The sequence below is a fragment of the Triturus cristatus genome, chromosome 3_1 (genome assembly GCF_964204655.1).
Source record: "Triturus cristatus chromosome 3_1, aTriCri1.1, whole genome shotgun sequence".
Classification (NCBI taxonomy): domain Eukaryota; kingdom Metazoa; phylum Chordata; class Amphibia; order Caudata; family Salamandridae; genus Triturus; species Triturus cristatus.
Window position 1 is genome coordinate 751,530,552 of NC_140583.1, and position 12,096 is coordinate 751,542,647.

At 42.0% G+C, this 12,096-nt stretch overlaps 1 protein-coding gene across 1 annotated transcript in view; it reads right to left on the minus strand.

Annotated features, from left to right (window-relative positions):
• LOC146860917 (mucin-5B-like) overlaps positions 1-12,096 on the minus strand; it is a 286,252-nt gene that overhangs the window by 172,858 nt on the left and 101,298 nt on the right. The window contains exon 9 of the mRNA XM_085646184.1: positions 1,225-1,363. Within this exon, the coding sequence (XP_085502310.1) occupies positions 1,225-1,363 (139 nt within the window). The remainder of the gene's footprint in view (positions 1-1,224; positions 1,364-12,096) is intronic.

Consider the following 12,096-nt stretch of genomic DNA (forward strand, 5'->3'; position numbering starts at 1 on the left):
AAAAGTTCCCAATTACAGATGCCGGTGGAGTTCCACCAATAGGAACATAGTGGATTCTGTGCATGTAAATGAGATGGGAGAACTGAGAGATGTGCAGAATGGGACACCCGCCAACTTCCACAATTTACCGATAGATGTAATGGGACATCTGACCCACCAAACGTTAATTGGGAGTCTTTCAATGAGACTCAGCTCTAGAATATATATGACATGAATGTGATCGATTAAAGACTTATTATGTGAACTTGCAGCTTCACCGTTTTGCAGTAGGGGACTTGTGGCATTACACAATTACAACAGGACATGCTCTATAAAATAACTGTGAATTGACCCTTTCCCTACCAATATTTCTGTAACTGAATGATTGATAACTGTAGAGACAGCAGATTTGTAATATGACTGACGAACATTCAGATGATACTCTGGTTTTTCCAGTGTTTAATTGGTAAACAAAATAAGTGCCAGGGCTCTCGTCAGGAGGCAGCTTCCACCAGCCCATTTCTCCTGTTAGCACCACCATGACAGAGCCATGAAACTCTTCAAGTGACAAGAGGATGTGGCGTAATGGCCAGAGTTGCTGATTTCGGAGCTGAGGGACCAGGTTTGAGTCTCGGCGCCGTCACAATATTCTGTGATTCTAGGTGAATCACTTAATTTCCCTGTGTTTTCCAAAAATGAATGTCCTTAACTAGTGCTTAAGCGCACATGTTGATGATTAAGTGCCGGTGCAAAGCACCAGAAACCAACAGCTCCAATTAAGCCCTGGGTTTGTCACTAGGACTGATAGTTCATTCATACACAGGGAGTGTAGATCCTTTTGCAAGTATTAGGTCAGTCATTCTCTCTGTATTGAGCAGTTCTTTTGCCACTAATGCAGCAGTCCTCTTGTAGTAATGGGAAGGTCCTTGTGTCAGTGTGTTGGCAGACTCTTGATCAGTAATGGGGCGATTCTTTGTCCGTAATCGCACTCCTTTTATCAGTGATCCAGTGCCTATATCTGCTCATGGGTGGTCCTTCCATCAATAAGTAACCAGCCCTTGACTGTAATGTGAAAGTCCATCTAATAGTAATCATACAGTCCTTCTCTCAGCAAGAAGGCAGTCCTGCTCACAGCTGTGAAATAGTCCTGTTATCAGGAATGTGGCAATGACATTTCGTAGACCCATCAGGTTCACTCTCCCCCTAAGCTTGCTAAACACTAACATGTTATGCTAAAAAACCCACCTGGGATAGCACATAGCTGCAATCTCCATGGAAATTGTATGACAGTTCATCGCAGGTGGAGATGTGGGAACCCCCTTCGATAGAGCAAAATCCAGGACAACGAAGAACCTCGCAGACCCACTGGCCCTTAGTGCACGTACTGAAAATGAGAGAAAAAAATAAACAAGATGAGTAAAGTAAGTTGCTCCATCCTCCAATGTTCCACACGTTCACATGTTTTTAACTTGCTGGATGGATTCAGTAGCAAATCTGCTTTTTCTGCATGGTCGGCCCAGATTTTTTACCTTTTAATGGACCCTATTTTTGCTAGTTTTAGGACTTTTTGACATTTTACCAGTGCTAAACAGCAGTAAGGTGTTTCTCTAAAAATGTTTTGTATGTTGCAAACATCTAATTAGCTTCCCTACAAATCAATTGTACACGATGTCTAAAGTGCACATATGGCAGGGGTATTTAAATGTAATTTGTGGGTTGAAGTCTCTATTTACACCGCAATATGTGACAAACGTGTTTCAGCCAGAACAACAGCGCTCTGGCTAGACTGCCAAATGAATGCACACAGCTGTGACATATGGTAAGAAAAAGACATTTGTTATTTAAGAAGGGCTATGTATGTATATCCGTAAATCCCCCTAAAATGTGCCTTTTAAGCCCACCGACAGTGAGCGAATAGATAAAAACAGGGCACACTACATATCGGGGTTAGTGTGTTCTCACAGTGAATTAAAATCCAAAAGCTAATTTGCGGTGTCTGCCTCGCTTCCCTTTACGCTAATAAACCTAGGTGGGATTAAAATTCAGACATTACGGTGAAACCAGATTTTTTATAACAAACAGAAAACACAAATGTGACTTTATAAAAAATATTTTAGGTTGCCTGAGCTAGAACTGGGTTTAAACAAATCAGAACTGCCCCTCATTTCTTCTCCAGAGCTGGAATACACACCTATGGCTATGAGAGTTAACAGCCCTGAACAAATGCCTCCCTTTGAACCCAGGAAAGGCCAATGGGTGTTTACTGCTAACCACTTACCAGGCATAGCTATCTGATGTGGACAGGAGCAGGAGGCAGAACCAAGGGCAGCTTTAGCACTAACTCTTTTGGATTGGCGATGTCAGGGAGTGATGCTACTATTAATCCCCCGGACCCTCCTAGACAGTCAGTTTCCAGCCACAGTAGGAGGGAAAACCAGTGTTGACCCTTTCAGCTAAAGGAGTGGCCAAAAAGCTAAAAAAAAAACAGGCATGGCTGGTGTCAGCTGGGTCTTGCAGTGTTGAAATAGGGCATCCTGGGTAATTTTACAGTAAGACATATAAGAAGTGCTCCATAAGGAAAGCGTGGAGACTGCAAGAAAATAGTTAGGATTGGGTGGTAGGTTTTCCCTAACCACTGGCTAGTGTGCAAGATAAAAATGACACCTCAACCACCACCTTCTCAGAACATTCCTGGGTCTGGGAAGACTCCATCTGAGGAAAAAAGAATCCTGACTTTTGACTCCTAACTCCTGATGGAAGAAGAAAACTCACACAAGGTCTCAAGGACTACTAACTCTTGCTGGCTAACATGGACTTGAACTGCTCTCCAAGGTTCAAGTGGTTGACCGCTTGTTTACCTGCTTTAGGGACAAAAAAAGCAGAAGGACTCCTGAGTCGAACAAAACCCATCTGACTAAAGGAGGAATGACTAGAAAAAGCTTTCCTACCAGCTGTAGAATCTATGACTGGAAAAAAACGCTTGGTGTGTCTGAGCTCGGCCCAATCACGGTTGAAGTAAAATTGTGTTTAGGTCCTGGTTCCTCTGTTGTTTTCCTCTAGTGCTTGGCTTTTTCTATGAACTGTTGACTTAAAATGTTTAAAAAATATAAATTTCCTTTTCCCCTAAACCTATTTTGATGATCTTTGTGTCTTTTGGTTGTTAAATGTGCTCTAATTTTCAAAATTGGTTGGGAAATGTTATTGTGTTTTTTACTATAAAAGTGTTGATACTGCTTGAATTTAACATGCACTTCTCTGAGGACTGCCTACAGCTTGTGTCATAGCTCCTCGGGTTTGAGCACAGATTCTCTCGGCACTGGGTTCTGACCTAAGCAGAAAGGATTGGTTAAAGTGTTTGGGGTAATCCCTCCCAAAGTAATAACCCCATTTATTTCTGATACATTTTCTATTAACATGTGAGAGGCAGAGGTGTGTCCACAAAGGCATCCAGTGAGCAATAACTCATTGCGGCTTGCTGACTAAGAAATTGGAGTCATCTCCCAGTGAACTTCTGATGTGCACAACAATGCGCTTAACATTGAAAGAACTCTATTTTTTAATATAACTAATTTCTTAAAATAATGAGAACATGCCAAGTGTGTGCTTTATATTCGGACAGCATAGCTCAGAAACAGAAAGAGGCAAACCTTGCTCACTGTGTCCAAATTGTACTATCTGCAAACAAAGGAATAATTCAGAGAAACCACTGCTTAAATTTGTTCACTTCACACGCTACAGGTTCATTAAAAAAAGGCATTTAGCTCTACGCTGTGTCAGCGAAGCCCTGGATGGAACCAATATATTAATTAAATTGTTCTGTTTCACAGAAGATTCCTATGCACATTATTCCGTAGCGTCAGCGGTTCTGGGGAATTACTTCAACTAGTGCAAAGTATAAAAGTTAGCGGTGATAATCTTTTTTGACAATATAAAGCTTCTCTGAAGTCACTTGCAATCATATTTATCAGAGGCAGTACCACAGCTGTGGTTCAGCATTTTAATATTTAATTTAGTGTTCACAGATCTAACTGGGATTTACTGGGGATTACAAGTGGGACTCTAAGGATCCCCTTATAAATTAAGAAGAATTACCAGGTCATAATTCCCTCAGCAATTCATATGTTTTCCCTTGTATTTTACCGAGAGACTCCACCTCCATGAAGAGTTTGGGCTCTCCAGGTGAAACATCACTGATCTGCAAATTACTCCAAATATCCCAAATGAAGCAGTCACTTCAATTACCAGTGAATCAAGATTAAGAGGGACCTTGTCAAGAGGCGCTAGCTATTAGGTTACAGTTGTAATTCAGTCTCAGTTGGCGGAGAAAGAAAAACATAGAATCAGGGCAAAGAAAATATTCCTCCATTGAAAGCTTTAAAAGCAAGAACGTTTTAAGTCCGGAAATGCTACGAAAGCCCTGTGGGTATGGTTGCCAGAGAGTGTACCTGAGTAACCCTTGGACGTCATCTCCCTATTAATTGGCGCCCATTAGTGATGCTAACACAAGCTCCCAAACACTCACATACAATCTCTTCGACACTTGAAGATTTTCCTTCTGAGCCGCACTATTCAAGGGGTTCTCAAGAGGGGCAACAAACACATTAAAAGAGTGAGGCTAAAGGATGATCCTTGGGGGACACACCAGGTAAAAGGTTTAAAGGAAGAGCGAGAGGCTGCAAAGGAGACAGCCTGTGCTCATCCACTTAACAAGGAGCTGAACGACTGGAGCACTGTCCCTCTATGCCAGTGTACATCATTTGAGTTAACAGAATATTACCATGTTGAAAATGGCCAAGAAATCAAGAAGGACTACTGCCCTCATCTAGGGTAATTCTGATGTCATTTGTAGCCAAAGGTCCACACTGTCTTGGTGATAAAAGCAGAATGAAAGTCGGATTAATGTGAATTGAGCAAGGAATGAGATTGCAAGAAGTTAATAGTACCTCTCCAATGTATTTGTGAGGAATAGTAGTAGGGAGATTGGCCAGTAATCAGAATTAGATGCTTATAAGGGGTCCAGGTTGAGCAGACTGAATACATTTCTGACGAGAAAGGAAGAGAAGAACGTTTTCACCGCTGTTAAAGGAAGTATATCTGAAGGAGAGCTAGATCATATTTCAGTGAGGTGACTTTTATTATCATCCTGGTTACCTCTTCAAAAGAGGTCCATTTTGAAGAAGTGGTAAGGTTGGATGTAAATGTGGGTGAAGAGGGATATAGAGATTACTCAATCAATCCTCTTATTTTATGATAGAAACCGTTTGAGAGAGTGTTAAAAAGATTTGTTTACAGTGGAGGTTTAATGCTAAACAAGAGAACCTTGTTGTCTGGTCATGGAAATCAAGATGCCTAAGGAAACTAGATCTTCAGGGGCAAACACATTGTTGTGACTTCTTGTGTAAGTGGAGTAGAAAAGAACCTGAGAAAGATGTACTGTTTTGCAAATGTAAATAAGTTCTTTGACCTGATTGTCATTAGGATTATCAAAGTCCAGTTAAAATTGCCCAAAAGCATTAAGCTAGTGGAGTGGGCAAAGTGAACAGACACAAATTCTTGGAGTGGATATAAAGTGTCCTTAATGATGTTGCCTGTAGGGGGGGCAGTGTACCAACAAAGCACGCAGAGTGATTTGATGATTAATCATGATCGTCACAGCTGGGAATTCACAGGCTGCTTAATTTCCCAGTTTGGACACCTGCAGCTGCACAAACGATTTTAAGACCAAAACAAGTCCTTCCCCTGATTTAGAGGGCTGAATGATGTGATAAATTGAGTAGTATCAATTGGACTGTCATTCTCCAACCAAGCTGACAAAAACAATTTACTTTTTAAATTAAAGGCTCCCTCTCTGATGTCTGATCTAGTTCTTCTGGAACTTCTCCCACTCCAGCTGAATCAGCTTGCAATTATGGAGTTCGTTTTGATCCCAGCCTCTCTTTTGGAGCTCACTTTTCCAAACTTATCTCCTCATGTTTCTTAATGATGACGGTATTAAGGAAAATAACTAATCTCTATACTCTTGCCTCCAGTCTCTAATATCGTGTAGGTTGAACAACTGCAATTTCTTATATGCTGGTCTCCCTGTCCTTCAATTCAGAAGCTTCATCTTATACAAAATGCTTCAACACACCTGATTCTTAAAGGTCCTAAACATTAAAAGGTTATGCACCTGCTCCAAACTTTACTTGGCTTTCAATGTATCATCCTCAAGGCACTCTGTGTGTGTCACAGATCCCTGTAGCCTCGTGATTAAATACCTTGTTAGACCTGTCAGCCTTAAGGTGGTCTTTTTCCAGACCTTTTGACTTTTAACTCCTATTTTGCTGATTGTGTTTGTTGCCCTTAGTACTCATCTCAAGGAGGTTACTCCCCAGGGAACAGTGTTGGAGTGCTATTGAGAGAGAAGCTTTTGCTGTGGTCTGGGCAATGAAGAAATTAAGGCTATACCTGTTTGGCACTCACTTCCCGATTCAGACTGACCACACGCCACTCATGTGGCTCATTCAAATGAGGGGTGGGAACCCAAAACTTTTGAGGTCGTCATTTTCCCTACAATGTATGGACTTCAGGGTGGAGCCAAGACCTGGGATAGCCCACGCCAATGCTGATTCTCTGCCTATGCTTTTCCGTCTAAGTCCCTAGAGGTTGGATATATATTTCCAGACCTTTTACCTCCTATTTTGCTGATTCTTTTTGTTGGCCTTAGAACTCTGAGCACAATGGGGCATATTATCAAGGGGCGACGATAATATTATCGCCGTTTTAGAGCCCGTTTTCGGGCGCAAAGCAGTGATAATATTATCGCATTATCATCAAGGGCATGCTAGCGCATGATTCCTTGATGTACCGCCCCTTTTTCACACGCCTCGCCTCGCATTGATAATGAGATACAAAAGAGGCGTGGCTGTGAAAAGCAACATGGGATAATATCGCAAAGGAAGCTTCGCGATATTATCAAGGAGGGTTAGCGATCAATAAAATTGCGTTAAGTATGCGTTAACTCAGGAATTTAACGTCTGTTAAATTCCTGACTAAGGCATACCTAACATGGGGGGTGGATTGTGTGGCTAAGACCACAGGCCCTATTATCTAGGATATCGCCGTTTTCCACCATGGAAAACGGCGATATCCCACCTATCTCTGGAATTTTATCGCCTCAGCGATGCGCGTTGTTGATAACGCGCTAACCGGGCGATAAATTCCAGAGGAAGCCGGCGATAAATATGCAAGCGCTAAGTGCACTTTGCGATATTTATCGCCGGCCCTTGTTAATATGCCCCTTTATCTCTGCTAACTAGTGCTAAAGTGCATGTGCTTCTCCCCTAAACATGGTGATATTGGTGTATATCTGATTGGCATATTTCATTTACTAGTAAATCACTTGTAAAGTGGTATAACATATATCCTGGGCCTGTAAGTCGAATGCTACTAGTAGGCTTGCAGCACTGATTGTGCCACCCACATAAGTAGTCTTTCAAACCTGTCTCAGGTCTGCCACTGCAAGGTCTGCATCTGCAGTTTACTGCCACTTCGACTTGGCATTTAAAACTACTTGCAAATCCTAAAATCCCCCTTTTATTACATATAAATCTCCCGTAATGCAGGCCCAAAGTGATACTAATGGCAGGGTGCCATGTACATAAAAGGTAGAGCATGTGTGTTTGATCTTTACATGCCCTTGTAGTGACAAATACTCCTCTCATAGGCTAGCATTGGGAATTCCTTGATACACTTTTAAGCTGTAATTCATGATCAGGAAGGAGTAGCTTTTTAAGTTTCATATCTTTGGAATGGTAAAGATAAATCCTCCTTACTGGTGAAGTTAGATTTGACATTACTGTTTTAGAAAGGCCATTTTTAAAAAGTGGACATTTCTCTGCACTTATCGCTCTGTGTGCTTGACAGTCTGTCTCCAATACACATCAGGGATGGGTGACAGCTACACTTTGTGCATTCCCTCTAGACAGCCACAGCACAGGAAGGATAGGTGTGTCTGAGTACCCATCTGCAAACATCTGTATTATGATGGCCTTGCCTGAGCAGGGTGGATAGGAGGGGCTAAGACTTCACTTGAATAGCCAGTGTTTCGTCCCCACACAAAGGACTGACTACCACCCACAGATAGCCTGCCAGACAGGAAAGGGTTGAAAGGGATACGTTTGCACTTCAGAGAGGTGTTCTGAAGTCATACCCACATCAAAGGCACTTTAGAGTACAAGCACTGGGTCATTGACCCCCTAAAAACCAACACTACTGGACTTGTAGCTGAAACTCTACCAGAAGAACTTCTGTGCTGCTTAAAAGACTCAACTGGACAGCTGATCTGTAAGGCCTGCTTTTCTGTTGTTGCCCTGCCGCCTCCTGGCTTTTCAGAAGGAGAGTGAACTCTGCCTTCTTTACTCCAAGTGTGCTCCAAGGGTTTGCTGGCTTGCCTCCTGTTGCTTGAGACTCGTGGATATCAAAGTTTCTGCCACTGTGCTGGGCTCACTGGAAATGGCCCACATACTTGCAACACAGATGTCAACGCATCTCCTGTTTGCATGTAGCAGAACCGATTCATCAACACAGTTGCAGGAGTAAAACTGGCACATCGCATTGAAACCATCACTTTGCCGCCAGAGATCGACTCATCAGACAGTGTATCGCCACCACTGCAGCTTGGTGAGTTCGACGTGACCCCTAGACTGCACGGCAGAATCCGGCGCATTGCTTGATGCCTTTAGGCTCCAGCACCCATCTTTGGAACTGACAAATATTCTTCACTGCAGGGAGAACCTCGACACATGCTGCATCTGCTGGTTTCAACATTGACACATCTTGCTGATTGTAACTTGGAAAGGTACTTTGATCACCAGGTCCTGGTGGGTCCTGTAGCCGACCAGTGCTCCATCATGCTTGGCCTAAACTTTGACTCTGCCCTGGTCCAGTATGACCTTAAGTAACCTTTTTAGCACTATTTGCTTCAAAGTACTCTACTGCAGTTAGGGCTAGATGTTACAAAAGTCTATTTTTGCATTTCCTAAATAGTGAATCTTAAGAAATGTACAATAATAGAGATTTCCTAATAGTGATTCCTGCAGAATTGGGATCGCTATTAGGAAATCGCTATTTAGGAAATTTTGTATGAGTCAAAAGTCCAGCTAACTATAACGCCCCTGAAAGCTATGGTTTTTTCAGTGAATTTCTAAGATTTCTTAAATGCTAATTCCTAACTATAACGTGCCTGAAACCTATGTTTTTTTCAGTGAATATATATATATACATGGTGCACATGTGAAGTGCTTTAAAAAAAAGCATTTTAGAGTGCTTTCTTTCAATTTCATATTGTTACCATCGAATCCCATCACTAGCACACCTATATATATATATATATAGGTGTGCTAGTGATGGGATTCGATGGTATATATATATATAGGTGTGCTAGTGATGGGATTCGATGGTAACACTATGAAATTGAAAGAAAGCACTCTATAATGCTTTTTTTTAAAGCACTTCACATGTCCACCATGTATATATATATATTCACTGAAAAAAACATAGGTTTCAGGCACGTTATAGTTAGGAATTAGCATTTAAAAAAATCTAAAAAATTAACTGAAAAAACCATAGCTTTCAGGGGCGTTATAGTTGGCTGGACTTTTGACTCATACAAAACCATTGAAATTCCCCCGTTATAGTTAGTTCAGCTAACTATAACTCGCACGCCCGCAATGCACTGCTGATGACGTCATATATTACATCACTCATGACATGGTCAGTGACATCACTGATGACATCTCAAATGACATCACTCATGACATCATCCAGTGAATGTGTGTTTTTCTGAAAATTACATATGTTTTATATATGTATATCTCAAGGTCGATGGAAGAATAAATGGGTATATAAGTGTCTAAATGGATGATTTGTTTTTGAAAAATTGATTGTATAACTGACTGATTAAGTGTATCTTAGTGAATACATGGCTTAGTGAGTAATGTTTAAATATGTAAATATCTGTATCAGTCTCTCACTTTGTGTATAAGTGGCTGCATGGGTTGGTGAGTAGCTACATGAGTGTCTATATAGGTTATTAGTTGGTTTTTTGAGTATCTGTATGAGTGTCTGAGAGTCTGTATGGTTCGGTGGGGGGTATTACGTAGTGCATAGGTGCATGAATGAGTGACTCACTGTTTGTATGTGTTGAAGACAGCATGTGTTTAGGACTGTATGGGTGGATGAGTGTGTGCATGGGTGTGTTAGTGAGTGAATGACTGTCTCAATAGTGTCTTTATGAGTAACTACATATGTTTTAGCCTAGTATATGTGACTATTGGTGTATATAAGTGAGTATATGTGAGAGTGAGAGATTGAAAGAGTTCCTGTATGAATAAGTATGTGTTTCTATAAGTGATTGTTTAAAAGACTAAGTATGTGTAAGTTTCTGTAGAAGTAAGCGTGGTGGTGTGTGTATAACTGTATATGCAAGTAAATGGATGTTTGATTCTTTATTAGCATGAGTGACTATGTGTGTGAGTAACTCTATGGATGAGTGGCATTGTGTAACAGGATGTAATAGGTGTATGAGTACATATGATGAGTGAGTACATGTATGAGTGACTGTATAGGACTGTTGGTGAAAGAGTGGATGTGTATGTGGATCTTAGAATTACTGAATAGGTTGTTGTAACTGATATTGGTATGTCCATTGTTTTGAAAATTTTAGTTTCTATTTTTTAATGTGTGTATCAAAGGTTTTATTGGGGGAGAGGAGGTCTGCCACTCTATCACAAGGATGATGTCATGAGTGATGTAATATTTGACGTCATCAGCAGTGCATTGCGGGCGCGCAAGTTACAGTTAGCTGAACTAACTATAACGGGGGAATTTCAATGAAAAGTCCAGCTAACAATAACGCCCCTGTAACCTATGGTTTTTTCAGTGAATTTCTAAGATTTTTTAAATGCTAATTCCTAACTATAACGTGCCTGAAACCTATGTTTTTTTCAGTGAATTTCAAAGGTTTTTTAAATGCTAATTTCTAACTATGCCTACAGAGATAGGACATGTGAAGAAAGAAGAAAAAACGCACAGAAAGAAAAAAAAGAAATGCAGAAAGAAGCAACAGAAGTCCTCAAAGACGAAGAAAAGTGCAGGAAGAAGGATAACGTGCAGAAAGAACAAACAGAAGAGCAGAAAGAAGCCTTGTTGTAAAATCATCCTTTACCCTCAACTTTTTCAGATGGATACTGGTGGTAACTGAGTCTGACTAACCAGTCCTAGAGCCAGTGCTATGTTAAAAGACACTCAGAATACAGTGAAAACACCTACATACACTAGGGAACACTATGCGTTGGGGTCCCCTGTGATCAGCATGACCTCCTCTGTAAGCCCCTAGTATATAATAGGGCAGGGGATTAAAACTACCCCTTAAAACGCGCCACAGAGCGTGTTTGCACACGTCACCTCAGGCCCCGTCCCCTCACTTCCCCACTGTGTAAACACGCCCTGTGGCCGTTTTAAGTTGGGAGATTAAGTCCCCTTGAATCCTGAGGGTCCCTAGGGTCCAACTAGACCACTAGGTACCTCCAGTAAGTGCCACAGAGCTGCGTTGCAGAGAGATATAAAAAGGGGCACGGCCTAGACCACCACTCTGCAACGCAGCGCAGTGGCGCTTACTGGAAGCACCTGGTGGGCTAGTTGGGCCCCAGGGTCCCTCAGGATTGAAGGGGAATTATTTCCCCAATTTAAAACGCGCCACAGGGCTTGTTTGCACACGTTAACTCAGGCCCCTTCCCCTCCCTTTACCACTGTGTAAACACGCCCTGTGGCCGTTTTTAGTTGGGAGATTAAGTTCATTTGAATCCAGAGGGTCCCTAGGGTCCAACTAGCCCACAAGGTACCTCCAGTAAGCGCCACAGAGCTGCGTTGCAGAGGGGTGTAAAAAGTGGCAGGCCTGGACCACCTCTCTTCAACGCAGCTCAATGGAAGCACCTGGTGGGCTAGTTAGCCCCCAGGGGCCCTCAGGATTGAAGGGGAATTATTTCCCCAACTTAAAATGCGCCATAGGGCGTGTTTGCACACGTCACCTCAGGCGCCGTCACCTCCCTTCCCCACTGTGTAAACACGCCCTGTGGC